General features: G+C 41.8%; 1 protein-coding gene across 3 annotated transcripts in view; it reads right to left on the bottom strand.

Annotated features, from left to right (window-relative positions):
* The window catches only part of LOC146475268 (uncharacterized), a 38,311-nt gene that overhangs the window by 1,997 nt on the left and 10,918 nt on the right, over positions 1–25,396 (bottom strand). Inside the window, exons 8-28 of one of the 3 annotated variants that reach the window (XM_085115630.1) lie at positions 20,142–20,324; positions 19,379–19,582; positions 18,572–18,750; positions 17,080–18,150; positions 15,277–16,306; positions 14,669–14,903; positions 13,824–14,094; positions 13,107–13,303; positions 11,189–12,842; positions 10,397–10,564; positions 9,899–10,217; positions 7,948–9,129; positions 5,696–6,984; positions 5,082–5,214; positions 4,354–4,510; positions 3,867–4,044; positions 2,912–3,278; positions 2,357–2,449; positions 2,021–2,159; positions 1,480–1,538; positions 227–1,112 (exon numbers count right to left, since the gene is read on the bottom strand). In XM_085115630.1, coding sequence (XP_084971756.1) covers positions 227–1,112; positions 1,480–1,538; positions 2,021–2,159; positions 2,357–2,449; positions 2,912–3,278; positions 3,867–4,044; positions 4,354–4,510; positions 5,082–5,214; positions 5,696–6,984; positions 7,948–9,129; positions 9,899–10,217; positions 10,397–10,564; positions 11,189–12,842; positions 13,107–13,303; positions 13,824–14,094; positions 14,669–14,903; positions 15,277–16,306; positions 17,080–18,150; positions 18,572–18,750; positions 19,379–19,582; positions 20,142–20,324 — 9,994 coding nt within the window. The remainder of the gene's footprint in view (positions 1–226; positions 1,113–1,479; positions 1,539–2,020; positions 2,160–2,356; positions 2,450–2,911; positions 3,279–3,866; positions 4,045–4,353; positions 4,511–5,081; positions 5,215–5,695; positions 6,985–7,947; positions 9,130–9,898; positions 10,218–10,396; positions 10,565–11,188; positions 12,843–13,106; positions 13,304–13,823; positions 14,095–14,668; positions 14,904–15,276; positions 16,307–17,079; positions 18,151–18,571; positions 18,751–19,378; positions 19,583–20,141; positions 20,325–25,396) is intronic. The other 2 variants (XM_085115631.1, XM_085115632.1) reach the window with 2 other exon arrangements.

Raw genomic sequence — 25,396 nt, 5'->3', positions numbered from 1 at the left:
AGGTAATATGTCACACAACCTCGTCCCTAAGTTTTTCGGGTGTCTGTTGGGCACGTGACCAGTCGATACCAGCTTCTTTTCCCGCCCCTTCCAGTTTACAAGGGAAAAGCCCTGGGAACGAAGTTAGTGTCACACATGTGTTAGAAGATCACACGTAACAAGAAGAGGCGTGACAAGACAATGTGTTACATAAGGTGTAACAAGAGTTAATAGCTGTCACACTCACCTTACCAACACCGCGCCAATCCACATCAGATAACAAATCCCTTAGTTCTTCGTCTCCTTCCAGCAAGCTTTCAATTCCGTCAAGCTTCTCTTGATCCAAGGTGAATCCATCATCATCATCCTCTAGCAGCCGATCTATCTCCAGTAAAGTTTCACCTCCAGGGAGGAGAGGGTCAGTCGGCTGTGTCCTTGCGTAAGTTCGTCCAAGCTCTGCTACACCTCTGGGTTGCGAGGATAACCCATACCCAGTTAGACCCCCTGGGGGAGTTTTGCGCAAGGCAGCATCTCTAGCTTTGGCCCGTTTACCTTGATTTTTGGCGAAGTTCTGATATGTTCGCGTCGTGACAAACTCGGCACCAGTCGGAGACTTGGAGCGCCAAAAATCGTCGGCGGGAGTCCTTTCTTTTTGAACAAACTTCTCATCGTTTCGATCGATATTTTCTCGGTCTAATCCACTGAAAATTTGTTTCCCTGTGATAACTGGGCTACTGGTTCGTATAGTGTCATATCGAGGAGTACTTTGTGTTCGGTGTGTCTTCGAAATGTCTTCGGAAAGTAACGAACGTGTACGGTATGTTCCGTTGGGAAGAGAATAGTTTTGTTTTGTTGAAGCAACAGACTTCTGGAAAGCTGTGGCGTCATTCTCAACACCTTGTTTGTCAGGCTTCTGTTTATTCTTTCGTGAATCTTTGGGTAATTTTTTACGTCTTTCTGCAAGCTTTTTCTTTGTTGCTGTGGCAGGTTTTGAATAGCGTGAGTTTACTGTTGTTCCATAGCGAAGATTGGGCTGTCGATCTTTTGGCTCTGGTACTGGCTCGGCCAGCATCTCGGAGAGGAGATTGGACGCAGATTCGATTCTCTTTTGCTTATGTTGATCTTCCGTTTTTCTGTTCAAGTTTAACATTAAACAGGATCAGCGGACAAAAACTACTGGATAATTGTACTGTTTGAGAGAGTAACGAATGTTTGGTTTATCAGCAGAGTTGACAACTAAAGGTAAATTGGCCACCGTAAAGAGATTCGAGTGTTGACATTTCGAGAACGATCGAAACGTCAGCACTCGAATCTCTTTACGGTGGCCAATTTACCTTTAGTTGTCAACTCTGTTGATAAACCAAACATTCGTTTCTACTCGCCACCAACGCATCACTGTAGTTCTTTAGAAACTGACCCCCTCATTATTTGAGAGAGTGACTCCGTAAAGTCGATTATCACCACTTATTAAGAAGCAAATAAAATCAAGTCACGCCATACCTGCGTTTAACATCTCTTTCTTTTTCCATGAACTTGATCTTTTTAAAACTGGTAGAGCCCTGACAAAATAATAAATATTAAGCTGTTTGTTACACGATATGAAGCCAAGCTGTAATAGTAAACCAAGCGCAAAATTTACACTACTCAATAGTCTAGCGTTTCCAAACTTTCCACCCTTCTTTTAACTGTTCGATAACTTGCTTAAGTTTGTTGACGAATTTCTAAACTGGGACCACTCAAATGAAAGCTACTGAGCAGTACTTTTCTGTGGTGCTGTTTATATCTTTTACAAGGTGGTTCAACGTTTTGAGTCTGTGGATGAAATCCTAAAGTGTGACCATTTAAATGAAAGCTACATAACAACACTTTCTTGTGGTGCTGTTTATCATGCTGGACAAGGCAGTTTTAGTCTGTGGACGAAATCCTAACCATTCAATTGCATACTGTTGAGAAGTAGTTTCCTGTTGAGCTTTTCGTTTCTGGCATGTTCAAGTTCGTACTTGACACTCGTGCTGGCTAAAAAGCTTTTTTGTATAAGTACCTGTGTGGGAGACATGAAAGGTTGGTGTTCCTGTGCGCGCAGCTCTTCCTTTTGATTTTTCCATTCAGACTGTCTCTCTAAACGTTTCTTGTTCATCCATTCCTTCAGTTGCTCTCTAGCTTCAGGGCTGGTATCCCTGTTTCAGGCAGACAAACAAACGTCTTAAAAATTTAGGTCCAGAGCGCGTACACACTACCAATACATGGAGTTCTGGACCCAATTGAGCCGCAAAGCGGCGACAACAATTCTGTTTGAGGAGAAAGACGTACGAAAACCTTACGGCAAGAGTTATAACTGGCGTTTCCTTGTAAGGAAGTAATAATCATATCCACCTACCGAGTACGTTTGACATCTTTCTCATTCAATATCTCTCTTAGCGTGTCTTGAGGTAATGACAAAGATTCCAACGGATCAAAAGCTTTTCCATCCCTGAAAGAAAAGAAGGAAATTAACAAACAAACAAACGAGTAAAAAATGTATTACAACAAAACCCAGGGATACCATTCAGGAACTGAATCAGGTAAATTTCGTTGAAATAGGATCAATTTATGAAACATTATGACAACATGCCGAGGAATCACAAAACTGGAAATCCTAATTAAGTTCGAGTTATGGAATGAAGGAAAGGAAACCGTTTTCTGTTTAAGTTAGAAAGAAGTTCGAGCGAACGGTGTCAGCCCCAGAAGTGACAAATGTCTAATTTCTCCTTACGCATTAATATTCATCAAACATGCAGGTCGTGAAAAGAAAGGAAATTATTACCAAAGATAAAATGTCCTGACCTTGAAACAATTTCTCCAAACCAGTTCCATAGAGCATATATGGACAACAGTTAGGAGAATATGGAGGTTGATATAGGGGCTTAATTCTCGTACGGGGATTCTACAATACCTTTGTCGCCGATCTTGTGGAGTGGTTGATTGGACGTGTTCTTGATCAATTGATGTTTTCTCCCCTGTTTCTTTAAAATCGTCCTCCTGTTGGTCTTTAGCTTCGTCTTCTCCTGCAGATTCTCTCTCGTTAAGGTCAAGAGATATGTTACTTCGATGCTCAATTCTGTCTCCACCGTCTTCTAGTTGTTCCTGATCCAAGCTTCTGGAGTCGTCTTCTTTATCTATATCTGCGTCCGCGTTTACTAATTCATCATTGTCTTCAATGACACTTTGTTCGTTGTCACTGTCATCTTTATCCTCAGCTACATCAACTGTCGCTTCTTTATCTGTGGAGGGCTTATCAACGTCGATGCTGTCTTCCACATCTGACAACGAAAATGGGAATAGCTTAACTTTTGAATATTAAACGCTCACAGAACTTCAGGTTGCAATTACAAATAGACGTCTGTATCACTGGAAAGTATGGCCGATAGTTTTCATTTGAGTGGCCACACTATAGTAGAACTTATAACAATCTTAATGAAAGGATTTCCTTTTAATGGTCACACTGGAAGTATTTCATCCGGAGAAGACTTAAAAGAGGCAACCACCTAGTAAAGCACAATAAACCGCACCACAGGAAAGTACTGCTCAGTAGCTTTCACTTGAAAACATCAATGCTTGATCATAAGAGGAAAAGGGTTAAAAACTTTAAAGATACTCGCAAACTGATCGACGACCTTCCGAAAACCTTCAGAAACGTTTCGTCGTTCCGTAACGGCAGCAGTTCAGTTGTCGCACACGATTTCATAATACAATAACTTTATTTAAAGATGGAGGCTACTAATACCCCATGAGTGCTGACTGCTCATCTAACTTTACCCCAGGGAACTGTGCTCAACTAGCTTTACCCCAGGGAACTGTGTTCATCTAACTTTACCCCAGGGTACTGAGATAAGATATTGCAAACATACCTTCTGTTTCATGAAGTCTTCTTTGTCCTTGCGACGTTCTGGGCGTCTTTCTCCAAGGTGCCGTATCCCCCCATCTGCGGGGCACCCCTCTTCGGGATCCCTGGGAGCCCCCGGAGGACTTCACTTCGGCAGATGATGGGTTAAGTACTTCGTCAATACTCTGAATAGCTGAAAGCAGCTGAAACACAACAAGCAGGGCAAACATTACAGGAACGAACGCCAACAAACAGTCAAGTGCATAAATCTACTTAATGTCCATCATCATACACTGGAGGTTCGGTGATCACGTGGTCAAATATCTACTTCCGTATTGCTGACTTATATTGCCTCACTCCACCCACTTAAGTCTGCGATGGTATAGCATCCCATTCAGAGAGGGGTGGGGTGGGGGCGGGGGTGGTAATATTCCTACATACTTCACAAACTGGCCTAAATGTAATGCCACCTTGTTACAATTCATAATGCATTACAATACATTAAAACTTACCACTCGAGAGCTCTTGAACTCCCGGTCCATGTTCTGTGTGATTTGATCCATTGCTTCAATCCGTTCACTCATTTCTTTCATTCTCTCCTTTAGCGCATGCGTCGTTACAGCCCGTGCACTGGACTGTGAGGTGGTCGGAAAAGAAAGCGGGTAAAACCTGCCAGTCGGGAAATAATCACAAAATACTGTCTTAGCGTGGAAAGGACATAAAAACATAACAAACAGCAAGCGAAACCACAATTTGGACTGTGCTTTACGATCACCTCGCTATTAGAACATTTTTCTGAATTCCCTTGAAATATTTAAGACGTTAGTTCAGAGAGAACAGTTTAGTGTTTCCTCCACAGAACTAGCAACTGGAACTGGCTTGGGCTACGTTAGTGAAACTAGACTCAACTAGACTATGCTTTCGAGGCGATCGTGAAGAATAATTCAAACCACTCACGAGACTATCACAGAAAACAGCTTGATCTGGAGTGGTAGAATTTCCTAAGAAAACGTACCAGAGCTTGAAGGAATCACCAATAACACCATAGCCTATATATCACATAGAGCGATAGAATCGCGCCAGATAGAACGGCTTAGTGTGACAAAAGCAAGCGTGACGGAAAGGTCTAAAGTAACGTTTAGTGTGACAGAAAGGTCTACTGTTGCGTGTAGTGTGACAGAATAAAAAGTAAGCGTGACAGAAAAGTGTACTGTAGCCTGAAGTATAGAAGAAGACTGACCTTTGAACAGGGATGTCTGTGGAATCCATCATTTCAACTGTTACCCTGTCAGCTCCTTCAAAAGACTGCCTCTCTGTTTCTTGCTTGTCTCTTCTCACGTCCTCGTCAGACTCATACTTGGGGTTTTCTCGCACTACTCGACGACAAAAAAAAATCTTTGACGAGTCCTTGATTTCGCGGAAAACGTTAAGTCTTATTTATACGGTGCAGGTTTTGCTTAAAACTGGCGTATGTGCTTGGCTCGCACTATGGTGGAAACACAAGATAATCTGTCAAAAAGGAGCCAAAGATTGTTTCGTGCAAAGTGAATGCGAATCACAGAGGGTGAATCATGTTTACGTAACATGAATTTTCATACGACAATGAAATGGCCATCCAGTGGAGCGTTTTGTAATTTTAGACGTAAATTAAGTTTTGTTGATAAGTTAAAATGATTAGACTTGAGGGAGCTTTCCACAAAAGCAAGAGAGAGGCCAAAAGTATTGCCCGACATCAGAGTCGTAAAGATATATGGCAGAAATACGTTCTGATTACCATATTGACGGGCATGTCGCGAGAGCTCACTACATAGTTGTACAATGTAAATTGACCCTAGAAATGGTGTGTAAATTCACCTTTCCATGACAAACCCTCTGCTTCTGCATCATCTGTTTGCCTCCCGTCCTCTTCCTTTCTTCCCATATCCTCCAACTCAGCAGATTTCCCTTCATCTGTAGCAGGCGTACTCTGAACCTCCAGCCACTGATCATGGTCAATATCAGCCACACTAAGGAACTGCCTCCCCCTGACATCCACAGGAAAACTAGTAGAAGCCTGGTCAGTGACTGCAGCGTGCACAGGAGGGGGACCTCCGACACCAACTCCAGGCTGCTTCCCCCGGATAGAGGCAGGTTGGTCAGTTTCAGATTCATCATAATCTAAAACAGATTCAGGGGGTAGAACTCCGTCTTCTTCAGGTCTGGGCATTTGGAGGTTAAGGAAGATGTCCGGCGGTAGTGCTGGCGTATGAGACATCACGTGATCAGAATCAGAGGAGCTCTTCTCCGTTTGAACACCGGACGTAACTAGTACCAGGTCTTTTCTCGCTGGAGGCGACCGGGCAGAGGGCTGATCAGTTTGAGAGCTGGAACTGACTTTATAGGTGTTACCTAATCCCACACGGTCAGAAACATCCGAAAGAAAAAATCCCACGGATCTGCCCTGGGATGGTTTGTTTTGTTCACCGACTTGCACCCCAACAGTGTTCTGCTGTCGGACACTCCCATGACCCACTTGTCTGCCCCCTCTAGTCTCTTCATTAAGGCTGCTACTTCCACTTCTATAGGCTGCCATCTGTTGGTCCACTTCATGCAGCTTCCGCCCAATTCTTTCCTTTATATGCCGCATGGAGGGAGGCCCAGGTACCACATCCTCAAATACCTTTCTGGGCTCCGCGCACTCTCGTTCTTTATTGGTTATCCTGTGGTCTCTTTCTCTGCGTTCCCCTCCAGCTTTCCTGGGCTGTCTGTGGTCTTCTTCAGTCAAAGCAAACGGTTCTGGACTCCGTTCGATACGGAAGTACTCTTCTTCCTCGGAAACGTCCAATACGTGATCAGAAATCTCCGATAAGTCTAACTCGCTCTCGCTCAAACTAACACTTTCTTTCTTTTCCTTTTTCTTATCCGATTTCCGTGCCTTTTGCGGTACGCTAGGTCGAGATTTCGTAATGACTGGTTCACTCTCTCGTCGATTTTCTTCAGCCAATCCTTTGTCACCTTTTTTAGCCTTCTTTACAGGTTGCACCATGACGACTTTTCCTTGTAAGGATTTCCTGCGTGAAGCCGCTTTCCTCCGTCTGACTTTGTTCAAGGGTGATGTAGAACGAGGTCGGGTTTGCTTTTCTAAAGCTTGTCGTCGTCTTTGCCTAAACAGAGGAAAGCATGGTCATAATGTAACGAATTCTGTTTGTGGTTTTATTTTATTTTATTTAGCTTCGCCATGTACAACACAAACAAGAATAATCGACAATTAAATAACAACAAAAGAGAGCAAATAATGGCAGGGGAGCCGCGACAGGAAGAGCCAATTACATAGGTCCCCTCACACTTAAAATACTAAGTAGAACTGAATAAAATTTAGAAGCAGCAAGATGGAAAGCGTGCACGGGTGCTGTTATACTTAAGACAAATGGACTTCCAAGTACGAGGGTCTTCCTGGTCATATATGTTATTGATAGTATTGAAATAATAATTTAATAAACTCTTAGTTAAGGCAACGTTTTTTAAGGAAATAACAGAAACGATTAACTAATAAAAAGTGATGAAAACGGACAGTTTCAGACGAGACTTCCGCTCCTTCTTTAATCAAAAAGATATTAACTAATTGGTGTAGCTTGCAGTAAAACTGCTGCTGGTCAATAGGAAATGAGTAGAAGATGTAAAATATCAAACAAGAGGAAGAGTGTTTCCTCCGATTTCCAAACACCGAGAAGTAGGTTGGAATAACGAGGCGCAGCCGAGTTTTTTTTAACCAAATTCGAGGTGTTTGGAATAGGAGGAATATAGATTATATAGTATATAGTTAGATTATATAGTTTCTCAAACTATTGATAATTCTTGGAGAAATTCGAAGCAAAAGTTCACAAAATTTTACGATAATTAAGATCACATTTCTAAACCTCCTTCACGGTAGTGCTTTGCTTTGTTTTGGCTTGATGAATTATTCATAAGTTTGAGATAAAGTTATCAAGTGCGAAATGTACCGGAAGTCTTGTCAAACACGCGCCTAAAGTTCTTTACAACACCTACTTATTTGTTACATGTAAGTTTTATATTTATTTGTACGGGTCTTTGTTATGTTATCTCTATGTTGTGGTAGGTAAACTTACCTTGAAGCCGTGTTTCTCTTGTTTTCAGGCTCAGCAATCATATCGTGTTCCAAGCGTGATTGCATTTGCACTGGCTTATTTTGCACCAGTGGTCGGATATTTTCCTTTTCATGTGGATAGCGTGAAGGCGCTTCACCAAACGGTGTCAGCTTGTCTCTGATTCCCTTCTCAAAGGCCAGTATTTTCTCCAAAGGGATAAGCTTTGGAGTAACCACTTTGGTAGGAGTCTCTAACAGCGGCCACGCCTCACGAACCACAGGCGGATGTTCGTAAAGCCTCATTTTACTGAAGTCAACACCATTTGAACGCCCCTGACTTCCTGTCATGCGCAGTAAAGGCCAGTTTTTAGATGGCGCTTGCGCACTACTAGTTCCTTTTGATTCTGCGGTGTTCGGCCACATTTCTTTCTTGGGTTGAATTTCTAAGAATTTGATTTTGCTTAAATCGGGAACTGTCGGTTGAGACGATGAAGCTTTTGATTCTGGAAAATGTAACAATGGTGAGTCTCCGCTCCGCTTGGGGATTTCAAGAAGTCTCATTTTACTCAGGTCAAGCTGTGAAGCTGGGTCGGCAGCTGGAAAGCGAAGCAGTGGTAACATTCGAGATGTACTTGTTAATGGTTGATTTTGGTGTTGTGTCGCTGTTGGCTGTGAGCTGCTTGCAGCATTTGGACGCTGCATTTGCAGTTCAGGAGTTTGTTGTTGTGGCAACAGCAAAGGAAACAATGCCATCGCTGGTTTTGTCTCTGTGCCGGGATTTGTTTGAATGGAAACAGTGCGATTAGCTTGTCGAAGCGCGCGATCTTGTTCAGGAGGAATCCCAGAGTGCAACGGTGTCTGTGAGGCCAATGAGGTTAATCTCTGCTCATCAGGGTTACGAGTCAATTGATCTCGTTCAGAAGGAATCCCAGAAAACTGCGGTGTCTGCGAGGCATACGCCGTCAACCCCTGCTGATCAGGCTGGTGATTCACGTGACCTTGTGAAGGAATCCCAGAATACTGCTGTGTCTGTGAGGCTGATGATGCCAGCGTTTGCCGATCAGTTTGTGACGCAGTTTCCGTTTTCGCAGTTTTCTCTCTGTGTGAAGTTACTTCCGAACTCTGACTGCTGTCTACGACTGTTGGTATACGGAGAAGAGGAATACTTGACTGCAATGAAGGGGGCTCACGGTTATCACCAGGCCTGTAAGGACAAACGGATTTGTGTTGTTCAGTTTGGAGGAGAGGAGAGTTTCCAGTCATATAACTTCGTTAACATAACTTCATTGTTTTACGGTTTGCGATCGGCCCACCTATGCCATTTTGTCATTGTCAAGCTACGCTGAACAGGTCTGATGATACTCATTTATACATTTGTATGAAGACAAACAGCTTGGACCAAACTGTTTTTTTGTAAGGTGGAAACTTGACTAGAGACACCAACAGACAGGATTGAATTATTGGATACAACTACTTAATGTACAATCCACTAATTATTGGATACAACAAATTAATATACAATATTACTGGATATAACTATATTAATATACAATCCAATAATTATTGGATACAACTATTTAATATACAATCCAATCATTATTGGATATAACTATATTAATATACAATCCAATGACTATTGGATACAACTACTGACATCATCCGACACAAAAATCATTTTTATTTTAGTGCCACTGTAATTAGCGCGGAGCACTTATTGGCAACACTCGCGAGATAGAATTGGAATTTGGAAATGTTGGCTTTTGAGGAGAGGGTAAAATCGGAGTACCCGGAGAAAAACCCTCGGAGTAAGGACGAAAAGCAACAACAAATTAAACTCAACCCACATATGACGCCGAGTCCGGAAATCGAACCCGGGCCACATTGGTGGGAGGCAAGTTCTCTCACCAATGCGCCATCCCTACTCTCCACACAAAAGCATTTCTCATTAAGAGAAAGGCAAAAACCAATCGTACCTGACAACAAGAAGTAACTCCACTTGTCCTTGTGACACCACTGCCTCAGTAGCTGAAGACTGGCTCCATTCGTTCGGTTCCACTGTATTTCTCCGCCTGGAATCGCCAGCGACCACAGCACCAATACTGTCTTCTACCTTAGGAAAGTTGTCGGTTCTGTCAACAGTGACAATGTTCTTTTCTGCTGTGGATTTCTTTTTCCGTTTTCCTTGGCGTGGTGGGGTTGTCCTTATCGAGGGTTGAGAGTGTCTGTCTTGTTCTCTCTGTGTTGTTTCTGCGGACCTCTGTGGCGTTGGTGTTGCGTCTTCTGTTATCTTCACTGTGAGAAAAAAATAGATGGGTAATTACATGAATTCTAGTGCAGTTGGACTAACAAAGCAAGATATTACAGGATGTCTGAAAATATTCGGAAATCGCTAGCAAGCTTCGGGCAATCTTCGGAAGACTTTATACCTTTATACCTAATCCCTTATAGTTAAAAACGAATACACAAGTTACCGTGTTGTGTCCGCCTTTCAGATGCATCGCCTTCTGATCCACTAGTTCCTCTCGTTTTGTCTTCATCTGCTATCTCCGCCGCTCTACGTTCCCTTCGTTTCATTTTCTTTGCCCGTTTACTTTCTGCTGGAGTAGAGGTCACGATAGGCTTGACGGGAGACGGCAACTCTAACGATGGGGACAAAAAAAATGCGTCTTTTAATTACAAGTTGCAACTGCATGTGATACATAAGAAAGACGCGGGTTTAAATTCGCCCATTCTCCCTGGATGTAAAGAATTTCCTGCAAATCTAAGGAAACATAAAAAGTAATAGTTTACTAGGGTAGGGTAAGGTGCCAGGCTAAACAATGAAGGAGCAAAAATGATTTAGTAAAACTGAGGAGAATTGCGGTGGATAAAAATGAAGTTTTTATATCTTAAGGTTAGGACAGGAAAGGAAGCATTTGAAAATAAAGAGGAAAATCGCAAAATAATAGTCAGATAAGGTACAAATATATTTACGAGTAAAAGTAAAAAGTTAACTTTGGACAGTTATACACCGACACATTAAACAAGATTTGCATTTATATGAAACATGTATACGCACTGCGGATGAAACATTGCATAGAAGAAAGTTGGCTTCATTGCTCAGTTGGTAGAGCACTGCACCGGTATCGATGAGGTCATGGGTTCAATCCCGTACAAGCCTGATTTTTTGTTTTTTTGTTTTTGTTTTTCAGGTTTTTCGAAACAGACTGGTAAAATTTTTCTTCTATAAAAGATTTGTAGTTGTTGGAACAATTTGTCTTTACCTGTGTCAGAGTGGTAAGTTGCAGCGCTTCTCCCATTCCCTCGCAGCAGCATTTGTCGTTTCTTCAGTGCACCGCTTAAGTCTTTCTCCTCATCTGTAGTGGGACTCTGTACTACAATGCTCGGAATGTTTGGTTCACTGTTGGATTTGGGAATACGGTCCAGCTGTTGGGCGGCTCTAAGATCCTTACGAATCCGTCTTGTTAACTGAATGTGTTGCTGTTGAGTTTGCACGGGAATACCTCTGCTTGACTCTGTTTCACCATACCCTGGGCTCCTTACCTCGCCTTGAGATTCCTCAAACATGTCTGGAGTTGATTGGTGATGATGGTCCACCTCCAGACGATACTTTGGTCCTTCACTGGGCATGCTGTTTCGATTCGAAGACTTTTCTACTGTCTTTTGGATGTTGCTGTCACTCAGGACTTTCCGTAGCCCTTTTGGCGGTGTCGCAGCACCTTGCAAACTAGGAGAATGTTCCGTTGCAGTATCATGGAGCTGTTTCGGTGGAGATGCCCGTCTGATGACTTTAATATCCACAACGACCTCGGCATTGGAAACCCAGGGCCAGTACAGATTCTGAAGAAGCCACAGACCATTCACAAGGAGAGGTAAGGGGACATGAACTCGCATGACTGGCAGAGACTCCTTAGAGCCACCAGCACTGAGATCAAAATTACTCGAAGGTAAAGATGAACCCTCCAAAGTCCATCTACTAAGCCATGTTAAACTTGGCAGTAAATCAAGAATCAGACAGCCAAGAGTTTGTATCCCAGGAAGAGAACCCAGCTTGGCCACGTCGTTCATACTGTTGCTTCGTTTAATGTCTGTTCCGGTTGTTAAACTTGGAGCTGGGACATCTGGTTTGGACCTGGAAGAGCGAACATCTGTAAAGCTCCGACTCCTAAACAAACTCGAAGAAGCCTTGATGGGTTTAGCAGGAGTATCGCTATGAGCTTTCTGTTGTAACGCGGCTAAAGACTTTGTGTCTCCGGCTAAAAGATGTTTGCTGTACGAGGAAAGAAGCGGGATTGGATGTGGGGCTTTGTTTGGTTGCGCCAGCACGGTTTTTGAGACGGTGATCATGAAAAATGTGTCCAAGAATTGAAAATACGACGACTCTGTCTCAAAGGGTGCTGTTCCGACGGCTATGACCTGATTTCGTTGTCCTGCAACGGCAGTCCCTTCATCAAAGGATCCTCCGTAAGCGGCCCTTCCATTAGTGGCCCTTTCATCAGAAGTCCTTTCGTAAGTCGGAACGTTCTCGTGTGCACCATCAACTGGGAAAAACTGATCGCTGACTTTGCCAAAAAGTTTCTCTCTCTCATTGAGCTCTTCTTCCCACTCCATGCATTTCTTGCGGTAAATCACCGCCAAAGGCTCTTCCGAGTGTTCACCATCTTGTACACTGGCACCACGAAATTGCGTCATGAGTCGCTTGAACTTCGCTCTCCCGCTTGTTGTCTGAACCACTTCAGGATCATTAAAGAACTGAGCAGTCAGTTCTGCTGTAGAGACAGTCAGCGGCATCTCAGAGAGCAGCGTGAGTAAGGTATCATTGATTTTGTCCTCTGCACCAAGCAATGAACTGAATGGAACGAGTCTTGTGGACCAGAGGAGGGTCTCCCAACAAATTGATTGGATAGTACTGGCCTCCTAGGGGAACATAAATGAGCTAGTAGTTGAGAAAATAAACTCTGGATATATACACGACATGTTTCAAGTATTGTTTCAGTATGTTGCCTGTATTGCTGTTAACTATACCCAAACCAGTGTAAATATGAGACCATATTATACTCTTGCAGCGTTTTTTTTTTTTTGTTTTTTTTTTCAGTCAAACCACACTGACAATATTTGAGACCTCTTTTAGCGAACACTAGATATTTTGGATTTTTGTTTAATAAGAGTGCCAACACATACCTCAATACTGCCCGATGATTGGCTCCTGAGCTGTCTGTATTTCCTGGACGATTTGCTCATCTTATCACGTGCATGTAATAACCACGTGACCGCACAGAAGTCACGAAAACATCCCATGACAGTGGTAATGGCTGATGGCAAGTTTTCATTCCATTTCCCTTCTTTACCACTGGGAGGTGCTTCAGAAGTGCTTTTCCCTGGAAAAGTAAGGCATTTTGTAACTGGTTTGAGATAGAAAGAAAAGATTTAAGATTTCAAAGAAAAATTGTGTCCATTTTAATGAACAAGATACAGTAACATAGCAAAGTACTACTCAGAAACGTTCATTTGAATGGTTACACTCGGATTTAATTCACAAGCATAAAAAATGAACCATCTACTAAAGAAAAAGAAATGCGTCGCAATTGAATGGACCACACCATTAGAAGAATTTCACCCACAGGCTTAACCATCTTGTATTTAACAAATCGAGGGCAGTGTTCTGTGGTCTATACTCTTCTAGACCATAAAATGACGTCATAAAAAGTTCAAAACTCAAGTGGAACCACGAGCTGCGGGCGAAGTTATTGTTAACTGACAGTTACATTGCACAGCGCAATAAATAGCACCGGCCATAGAAACGTCCTGCTCATTAGCTTTCATTTGAATGGTTACACTTTAGGATTTATTCCACAGACTCAACAGTTAGCACTTAAAACCAAACAAAGTAAAGCCCACCTTTCTTCGTAGGTGACGCATATCCATGGCTCTCGTGGAAGCTTAATCCTCGATCACCATACCCAGCCAAAGAAGAAGGCACAGGAAACTCGGAATCACTTCTATCCACTTTACACCAACTCTCTGTTGCGCAGATCAGCTGTTCTGTGTACCACCTTACACAGGGCACCAGGCAGTGAGAAGCATTCAGCAGTAACAGAATTCTTCGGACAATCCCACTGATCTCGGAGCGGAGCTTCTCCTCTTTTTCAGCCGCTGGCGACATTGGATCCTGCACAGAAAAAAAGAATGTAAGATCCAAAAAAATTTATAGAATACCAAGCAGTGACTTCAACGTGACAAAAATATAATAATCGTGAAATCGACAAGAAAACCACGGATATCTTATGGATATTGAGGGGAATCAGTGAGGATCCTGAAGTTTTATATCTCAAGGTTAGAAGTGGACGGAGGGGGGTGGGGATGGGAGGGGTAAAAAAAAAAAAAAAAAGAAGGCTTGCCACACCCCTAATCCAATCTCTGGAATGAAGTAATGCAACATACTACAGACGACCAAAGTCACCAACAAAAAATAACCTATGTGACATAAACCTATTTTTTATTTCGAAAAATAGTTATATTAGGAAAACAGACCCAATTTTCTGTAAACATTTGAGGCAAGCGCAGTTCTACTTGTAGTTGTCAAGCAAAGGCAGCACTTTCTTCATTTTGAGGGTTGGCCCACTCTGGGCCGCTAAGCTGCGCGCCTTGACAACTGAGTTATCAAACCAGGCGAAAGTTGAACAAGCCCTTTACTTTCTTGTTTTTGAAAGGCATATAAACTAAATTTCATGCATCTCTATTACCTTCTTTGAATTAATGGGTTGCGGACAGTAAGTTGGAGGGTAAGGCAGGTAAAACTCCTCTGGTACTATCCACGCCAACATGGAAGCCATCTTCTTTAACTGGACAAGTAACTTGGTTAAAATTATTGGCACCAAGTCCAGACCTGCAACCACTCCAGCCTCTAGGATCCGAGAAACCTCTTTTACTACTTTGTCGTCCACCTCTGTTCCGGGATCCACTACACTCTCCTTTGCTCTACAAAAGAATACAGTGCTTTGCTTACCTACTCTACACCAGGTTAGATGGGGAGGGGAGGATGGGGGAAGGGGTTGAATCTTGGAATGGAGACAGAAACTAATCACTGGAAGAAGTTTCCTCGAAAATGAGACATGGTATTTCACGGTAAAAAATTATAAGTTTGAACAACAGTAGGGATTGTATGGTGAAATAGTGCCTACATTTATGATGTTTTAGTGAGTATAAATTTTCTATTTCCACGATCTCCTGAAGAACGCAAAATTGGAGGACATTTTCGTAAAATTTTAAGCTTTGAAAATAACGCCTAAGATAATAAAGGTCCGTCGATTTCGTGGCAATTTAAGTAGGCGCGGAAAACAAAGATAGTTACCTTTGGCTTTGCTTTGCTTTTGTTGAATAAACGAACTTGTCATCTGCAAAGCTGGGAGTTTTCTCCTCTCCTGAACTAGTGACCTGCTTGAAGGTAGGAAGAAGTCTTGACATGGCAATCACATTAGGTTTAATGTCATTTGGAGGAACTGGGAACGCCGCTTGGATGCGAGAGTCTGTAGACGTTTGTGAAAATCTTGACGTTAAAACACCATCGGCAAATGAAAGCAACATTGCGTTTTTCCAATCACCGAGATTCCTGGCCAGCCATGCGCCTTCTGAGACAAGTCCAGACACAAGCAAAAGCTCTAATGCGCTGTTGGCGCTCCACAGTTCATAAAGACCCTGGTCTCGCACAGCTTGTGCTACTTTGGCCCTATCGAGTGTAAAATGTTCCAATGCATGAGAATGTTCCTTCTGCTCTATTCCGGAGCTTGTAGCGGAGTGTTGTTCGTGAAACGCTGGAAGCACAGCAGGCTGGTACAGCGGAAAAACATAAAGCGAAAGATTTGAAAAATAGGCGGACATAAAGCGAGCTAACGTTTGCACCGCTTCAAGACCTCGCTTATCCGCGACTCTGGCGATGGGATAGTTTTGAAGTAAGACATCCATACTGTGATTCACATTAGAAGGGCGACTACTAACTTGGACGTTAGAAAGAAATGAAAAATTTTGATTGCTTTCCAGCTGTTCACAAGAAAATGCAGGTTCGATCAGTGAGTATATAAGGTCAAGAGATGATCGCAAGTCGTACTGTTGGAGTTGTAAATAAAGAATAGACAGAAGGGTTTTCGAATCCCGTTCATTCACACTGCCACCCGAGATTCCCGCGGGAGATAGTCTCGAAGGGGTATCCCGCGCCTGTTCCCTCTCAAAGTTATCTCTGTGGGGCCCGTATCTGCTCGATGCTTCAGGAGTACGCACTTGTCCCGTCGTTCCTTGTAGACTGGAGCGTCTTCTAGAAAACAGGGATTCCTGTGGTCCTTCGGTTGGTAAGCTATGGTACGTACCATCCAGGTAGGCGCTAACACCTAAAGAGAGTGAAGCCGAGACACACATGAGTTCAGAGCCAACGATATAAGCACTGTAAAATTAGCTATGGCATTATCAAGTGTACACAAACTCTTAGGCCGGTTACTTATAAACGACGTTCAGACGAAAGCGCGTCCTAAGCTAATTGTCGACTGTAAACAATGTCAAGATGGCATATAGCGGTGACTAACCCACTTATAAACAGACCTATGACAAACTGGGCTGAAGCAATAGCTTGTGGGGGACGTGTTACAGCTTGAAAAAAAATACGATTCTAATATTTAAGTAAAGTCAATATTAGCGGTTTTCAATTGAGTGTCGAAAGTAATTTCGCGTTTGCTTTGCTTTTGCATTACTACGCTCTGTGATTGGTTAACAAAACTCCTGCCACTTTCTCAACCAATGGGAATCCAAACCTAACCCAATCGTGTTTTCGCCGCACGCGTTTTTCCGCGCTTGGCGCCAGTTACACGTATTTGATTCGAATTGTGATTGGCTCGTTGTGTTGTTACATCTGTTGCGATTGGCCAGAGTAATTACTTTGGCTTTGGTTTTACGACACTCAATTGGAAACCGCTCTATATACTTATAATAGTTATGGACAATAGCCATCCTTATTTTTATTGTTTGAGGGGATTCAACGTTGAAATCGAGGTTCAAAGGTTAAAACACTCAGTTTTACCAGTTGATAACAGTTTCTAGATCACCGTTTGGTTGATTTTCTTTGACCCGTTTCCAGTTCTTTTCTGAAAATAGCAAAAACAAAACTTACTCTCAACATCCTCCTTTTCTGTGCTGGCATCAGCTGGAATCCTCACTCCAAGCGTCTGCAGTTTTTCCTGAATCTCACAAAGTAATTCAACCATCTTCTTCTCCACGCTTGTTTTGCCTTCCCCTTCCTCAGCCGAGAACAAAGAACTGCGTCTCCTCTGCATCTTCTTGCAACTCTCCGAGGTGAAATTGTACAGCAAAAGCCACGATCCACTAAGATGTGATTGAGCCTTTCCCAGGGTACTATCTTCAGAAATGTCCTTTTCCAAGTCCTCTTCTTTCCGATTCCTGCTCGATTCTTGTTCAACCTGTTTGGATTCTTGTTTAACTAGTTCAGATTCTTGTTTGTCCAATCCAGATTCTTGTCTGTCCCCTCCAAATTCCTGCTTAACCTGTCCAGTTTCTTGACTGGCCTGTTCAGATTCATGCTTAACCTGTTCTGATTCTTGTTTAACTAGTTCATTCTCTAAAGCGGGTTCAGAGCTAAGTCCTCCCGTCACGTTTTGATTGCTTAATGAGTAAACAAGGTTCAAAACACGTTCCGCTAACTTTAAAACTCGCAAAGAACAAGTCACTCGGTACACAACACTGGCATCTCTCAGAAACAGAATCTCTCTCACAACGCCGTGTGTGAGATGAAAAGCCCAAGCAAACACATTTCTATGACAAGAGTCCCATTGAAACACTTCAAGCACCATTCGGAAGTACGAAAGAGCCCTAGACAGCTGCGAGTCGGCTACGGGGCTAGAGCTTCGTCGTTTCCTCAAATCACTAAGGGACAACGAGAGAGCTTTAGTGTGGCTTCGTAGCTGTGTAGTACTCTCAGAGCCGCGAAGAAGGAGTTGAAAGAGCTTTATCACCACATTGACAGTGACGTCCATAGCAGGACCAACTTCTCGTTTCCAGTTCACGCCGCACGCGGATCCCAGCGCAAGAGCCATGACGGAAAGGCCCTGGGCATGAGAGATGGCGTCCAGGCTCCCTGGTTCGTACTCGGGCAAGGACCTTTCAAGCTCTGGGTCACTGAGTCCAAAGAAACCGAAACCTTGATCGCCGCTTGCCAGGCCGTATCCTAAATTAATGAATGAATGAAAGAAAAAAAGAATGAACGTGCGAACAAATGAAACTGTACTGAACTGTACGGTATGTAGCGTACCGTACTGTACCGTACTTTACTGCACTGTACCGTACTTTACTGTACCGTACCGTACCGTACCGTACCGTCCGCACCGTACTGTACTGCACTGCACTGCACTGCACTGCACTACACTGCACTGTACTGTACTGTATTTACCCTATTGTATCTTATTGTATTGTATTGTCGCTCTACTGCACAAGGAAGTGTTTTCGGTTTTCTTTTTTTTTTAACCTTGACTTGGTACTCTTGGCACTAACTTACGTGAAACGCGCTATAGTAAGCTGATAAATTACATCACCATCATCATTACTACTACTACTCTTTGGAATAAAGGTAATAAAAATCACTAACTAACCTGGAACAACAGTAGAAGATCCCGTCGAGTTATTTTCGCTTGGTGCATCAGAGAGAAATTCAGTAGACGTGACTCCACGAGAAACGTTAACTTCCGACTGAAGGATGTTAATTCTACTCATAGAGGACACTCGAGACAAGTTTCCAGTTTGAATCTCTACATCTACATCTGGAACAAGCCTGAAATCATAGCCATGCTTATGTTAGTCATATGCACCTATTAATGTTAAACCGCGGGGTGGGGAGGGGGGGAAGGAGTACGGAGATGTGGGGCATTTATGCATTTTTACCTCCCCACACTCGACGATTTAACGATAAATACAACACCAGGTATATAGGTCAACATACACAGGAGATTTTACCTCATTTGCCGTACCCTTGTTTGTGCCCCAGAGTTGGGATTCTGAGGACTCGAGAGACGCTAAAAATAATTACAATTTTCCGCTGATACAAAAGAGTTTTACTGACGAATGCGCAAAATCTTGAAACCCAACTATTTTGAGACACCGAATGCATTTTTAAACCATTAGAACAAAGGCATTCGTGAAAACTCAACTCTATAATGGCATTATTACATCCAGAAAGTCTTATGCTATAACGGAAACTCTCACTTGGGATAAAGATTGCGTAATTTATTTCAGGAGAAATATTTGTAACTTTCGACGCGCTTTCAACTTCTGTAACTATAGTAATATTAGATTGTACAAAATAGCGAGCTGTTGGAAGGGCAAACATTCAATTTAGTTCGAAGCAAAATGTTGTTCCATATGAATCCGAGAGGATTACTAAGTTAAGCACCTGTACACACCTTGTGACGTCTCTCATGAAGCCTGTCATGACGCCATAGTGGCTGGCTACAGGCGGAAGCTGCATCACTGTTACCAGGTAACCATCTGAGCTAAGAATGACAGGCAGGTAAGGATGTACTGACACAGAGAATCTCTGAGTTAGGGGATCCCTCTCTGACGCCCATGATTCTGATGAGTCCGCTTGTATTGCATCTCTGGACCTTCTATGGAAATATAAACAGTAAATAACAGTAGACAAACTTCGTAAAGGTGAGTAGCACTCATCCTAGGAGCAGCGATTTAGGCATCCAGAAAATGGCAATGTCAATGGTAGTTTTTCACATGTGTAGCGGAGATTTGCATCTAATATATCCAAGTTTGCCAAAGATATTCAATTGTCAAATCTCAGTGTAACTGAAAACTCTTCCTTGGTGAAATATGTGCGCCATGTTTGACAGACTAACTAGTGTAAATTTTACGCGCAAATTTATTTTCATTTCCGGGAAAATCCCACAACGTAACACTCTAGAATAAATTATAAAGTTGCTTCTTTTTTTAGGGGAGGGGCAGAAATTTAGCAGTAAAAGAGATTAACTAAACACAACAGTCGTTTATTTCATGTGTTTTTCCACTTCCCATGACAGATGTTAGGTCTACATAACATTAAGCCACCGCTACTACAGCTACGCATGCGTTCTTTGGCTCGTGACGTCGCGCACTCCTCCCTTCGTGACGTGACAAGCCAAGGCTACCACTACTACAAAACAATTACGATGTACTTACTGAAAACTTATCTTGGGATGAAGCGGCAGAAACAAAGCAGGACCCGTGTGCAGAGAACAGCCTTCAGTACAGATCTCCATAGGTTCTCCCAGTTTACTTAAAATGGCAACAGATCCGCGGCGAGTAATACACAATACTAGAAGACTATCTCGGGTCCAAGACATATCTGCAACCCACCAGGATCTGACGATGGAAAAAATACTGAAAATTATCAGCGCTACAACAGAGTACAAAAACAATAACAAACAACGAGAACAGTAACCACAACAACAACAACAATTAAAACGACAACAACAGAGACAACGCGAACTTTATTTCTTACTAAAAATTACTAAATAATCACAAGCTCATTTGTTTTCCGTGACAGGGTTAAGAAAAATGTTTTTGGTCAAACTCTAATGTTCAGACTCAAAATAACCACCTTCTTATGCAAATCACATTAGATCTTGAAGACCATTGAGAAATACTTATTAAATGACACGTCAATTCGAATGATTCCTTTTTAGCATTTCCTTCAGACTCACAAGCTACAAGAAACCTTGTAACTACCGCTCAGTAGCTTTCATTTGAATGGTCATACTTTGGGATTTCATTCACAGACTCAAGTTAAAACCACCTTGTACAGCGTAATAAACAGCAACACAAGAAAGTACCGCTCAGTAGCTTTCATTTGAATGGTCACATGTTAGGATGTCGTCCATAGACTCGAAAGTTTGAACCACCTTTTACTTAACAGTATAATAAACAGCACCACAGGAAAGGACTGCGTAGTAACTTTCATTTGAATGTCACATTTTTTAATTGAGGACTGCAGAGCTGCATTACGCTCTTACTGAAACTTTGAATCGTTTTTAAATGCAAAATGCCATCCAAATGTTGGACCCAACCATCCAAAGACTCCATCCGGAAAACCCCCACTAATACCCCCTACGGGATGAATTGTTCCTCCCAGCTCCACTTCCCATGGGACTGTAAGATTATTTCCTTACAGGTAAATCCCAATCAAATATGAGGCCCAACCATCGCAAAGATTCCGTTCGGTAATACTATCCCCTCCCTCCCTGCCCAGGCAGTAAATTGTATTCAAATTCTACTAAACTATAACATGAAATTACCGAAAAAAATTCTACATTTAGTTTGTCCAGAAATAAAACAAGATTTGGCTACTAATTGTACCAATCAGTTTTGGCAATGTGTGATATTTTCAATAATCTGCTAACACAGTACAGAAAGATCAGGGAATACAAACCTCATTCAGTGAAATCGAATCTATTGTGTTAGAGTTCTAACCAAAAAGCCAGGGTTTTTTGCTCGCAAACCGGAGGAAAATATGGCGTATTTCCTTGTGATAAAAAGTTGCACTTTGCGCAAACGTTCATTACAAAATTTCCACGCAAAAGAAAAAAGACAAAAAAATCGACAACCCAACCTGACAAAAATTGAGAAAAGAGAGAAAGAAAACAAAAAAAGAGTACGTGGAAAAGTTAAACGTCAAAAACCGCAACTACGCATGCCCAAACAAACCCTTTTAAACTTGACCTCTTTATAAAGGAATTGTGAATATTGGAGCGACAATGAACACTTGCGGCAGTCTAGCAGCAAAAAATGTACTTTTGGGTATTACTCTACGGGTTGGCATAATAAGGGTTAAAATAGAATCGCAGTAAAATCGATCAAATTTATTACCACAACTTATGCTGCAGATACATAATTAAAAACAAGAAATCATTGCCATTGCGTCACTACCTTACATTGCGTCCAAGTTGAATTACTGTTCAGTTCAACAAAAAAAGACATTTACAAATTGATTCAGCTGCTCGGCATTATACACGGCAAATGATTGCTGTTCGTCTGGGGCAGGGAATCATTGTTACGACAGTCACTGTTGTTCTTATTTGTTTGTTCCACATTTCGTTGATCTTGTCCTGTTTCAAGGGGAACCACAGTATTTGGCGCTCCAAATATTCTCATCTCAATTTCTTCAGCCTCAGCAAAGTTCACGGTCCTGCAAGTTAATTTAATGAAAGCGATGCGAAAATCTCTGATTCTAACTGAGTAAATAATTGGATTGAATAACGAGTTCCACGACGCAATTGACGTAGCTAAAAGGTAAAATACATATGTTGTTTCTAAAGATATCTCACTTCGATGTCTCACTAAAACAGATCTAGCAAAGAAAATAGGTATAAAACACAATATTAAAACCACTATGATTATACTTGTGAGTTTACAGGCCTTTTTGTTATTTTCGAACTGTTCCCTTGCCTCTTGCGTAACTTGCTGTGCTGCAATTTGTTGTTCGTGTCGCCGGGTTTCACGGTAGACAGTGATATGGCAGAAAACGACAAAGGCAATACACAGAAACACGAGTGTCGTATGAATGGCAAGAAATACAGTTTTGTCAACGAAGCGGATTGGGATGTACAGAATTAAAGACATAAGCCACGCCAAGGCAGAAGCAAATAGCAAACGAACTTCGGTGACGAGGGTCGTGTACGCGAAAGGGTGCTTCATGGCTAGATACCGCTCAATACTTATTAAGACCAGGTGGATTAGCGAAGTAACAATAAGCAAGTGTCCGACCATAATTGCGAAAACTTGCAGTGCACATGCCCCACTAGACGTCTCGTCAAGTAAGAAAGTAATAATCAACGCGATGAGAGCAGGCTGAAATATGATTCCAACCATGAAATCAGTGGACGCTAGTAAAGCAAGCAAAATGTTCGACTTGTGGGCTCTTAGACGAGACTCCCTCTTTACGGCAACCATCACCAAAGCGTTCAAAACAGCGGTGAAAGGTACGGTGAGGATGTGAATGATTATAATGAATATCAATATTGCCTGAACTGGTGGAGAAGGTTGATGAAGTCTTCCTCCAATCTCCAAGTTGATATCGCATCCAGAGGGAATGGTCTGGGCGGATGACGAATTCGAATTCATCTTTCTTCTGCTTGGCTTATGCGTAGTTTTTGAAGTGTGATATCTTGTGAACCTTCCTTGTTCCTGTTTTGGTTCTAACTGACTTGCCTCAGAGAGTTTGCCTTGTTAAAAAGTATTTTCCACCTGGCTTTTCCCCCTTTTATTCAATGCTCTATATTTAGTTTCAGAAAGTTTTGTGGAAATTATGCAGATCAGTACATTGTTATCTGGAAAGTATCTCCAAACATGGAATCAAAACATCTCCCTCGCTAATCCGCTTCGTTTCCTCGAACTGTAGTGAGCTTGTAAAATGAACGAGCTAATTAACCAACCAATTCAAATACAGCCAAACTTCCGATTGCCGACACCACGGGTAAGCGGACACCAAACTGGGTCCGGACGATTTCTCCACTTATCCTCTACATTTACAACCTCTCGTAAGCGACCACCTATGCTTGGTCCCGTGGGTGTCCGCTTATGAGAGGTTCAACTGTATAATCTAAGAAATCCAGACTTTACTCCTCCACTCTACAAAACTCTATGGGAACACCCCTTGAGTGTTCTGGGTTCAAAATTATCAAAGGAAGAGCGCAGTACAGACAGTCAATATTTCAACCTTTAAGTCCTAGCAGTGATCAGCATCCAATTTCTCCTTGTTTTATCAATTCTTATTCAACCCCAGGGGTCATGAAAATTAAGGATATGATCACCCAAGGTGAATTTTCTTGATATTTTGATAACTTCTCCCCAGTACTTTTATAAGAAAAGTATGGGGACAAGATAGGAGAATTTTTTCTTTGATATTAAAGGTTAAAGGGTTCATTTACAACAGGGAACACGGAGCTTAAGAAATTAATTGAAGGAGGCCCACTGAAACAACGGCTACCATTGTGCTAGTTTCTGATTCTGGTTGATAATTTGAGAGTAGCAAAGGTTTCGCTGAATACTTTCTGGCTGTTATTTTTGCTTTTATTGTATAATGAATTATTCAAATAAGTAGAATTCTAATATTTTGGTTAAATTTTTATTTAACATTTTAACATGATTATATTATATTGATATATTTTAAAAGCTTTTTTTATAATATACTGTCACCAAAAAGTGTGTAAAGCTACAAGTAGAACAAATGACAGACAGATAAAGTTACAGATTTACATGCTATAAACCTGCGATAAAAAAGTGAAACTTGACGAAATAGCCGCGTAAGTTTACGCCTTTTAATTGATTTATTTTGCAAAGTAAATCCTTCACAAAAATGGTTCACTCTTCTTTTGTTTGTTTGTAAAAACTTGCTTTTTGCGCACAACTGTTCGTTTCACATCGTTTCCAAACTTGTCTTCAAGGGCCGGAAAAAAAAGGGTTTGCCGACAAACCAATGCGAATTCTTGGCAGTTTATTTGTGGTATTACGGCAAAGCATCAGTTTGAACCTAAACAAGAGTTCAAGTATCTAATGATTTCGATAAAAGATCTTCCTACCTGTGTACAACTGTGTTAATTTGCAGGATTTAATCCATCTTGTCAAACCTCACTGTACTTACAATGTACATTAATTTAACTGCTACTTCTACACAGCTGTTGAAAACGGGTTTTTTTAAACTGCTTCAAACGAACGCACCTAATTTGCCTTAATTCATGGCCCTGAGCAACTAAACGTATATCCGCAAAGTTCTGAAGTAAAATTGACGACAGACAGCAAAATTTGAAATATGATTTCGAGAAACAAAAAGTGTATTTATTTAGTTACAAAGAAAATCTCTCAAGTTGAACAACGTAAATTTTATTATTGTTTTTGGACTAACAATTAGTTGCTACTTTGCAAAGATGTTCGTTAATCAGAATAATCACTGATCATTACAAACTATTTGAGACGAGCCGCAGACAAGATGCGCAACACACAGTCCAAATACATTGGAGACATCATTTCAACGATTGTGTCCAAGTTAATGCGTTCATTTGTACAAGTTAGCCCCTCTTGTCAACTACGTAGATTCATTGAATACTGTTTTGCGCTAACAGTTATGTCATCTTCTTTACAACCGTTTTATAACCGCGACGGCGGTTCCTTCCAAATGTCTTTACGTAAACCTTGAATAATTTGCCTTCTAAATCCACGGCCTAGAACTAAGTATGGCTACATTCACTACAGTTTCTATAGAATCTCAGTAACAGTTTAATTCCTAATAGATAGGGGTAACACAAGTAGGAAAAACTTAACAGAAATATACATTTTACTCTTTTTCCTGTGTATACTGCGTTTATTGTAAACGCGTTAATCTCGGCCCTCAAACTCAACTATACACACTTCTATCTGACTGCTGTCTTTTTTCCCAACAG

The sequence above is a fragment of the Pavona decussata genome, unplaced genomic scaffold (genome assembly GCF_977016875.1).
Source record: "Pavona decussata unplaced genomic scaffold, jaPavDecu1.1 SCAFFOLD_84, whole genome shotgun sequence".
Lineage (NCBI taxonomy): Eukaryota > Metazoa > Cnidaria > Anthozoa > Scleractinia > Agariciidae > Pavona > Pavona decussata.
This window is presented reverse-complemented; position numbering and strand designations above follow the sequence as displayed.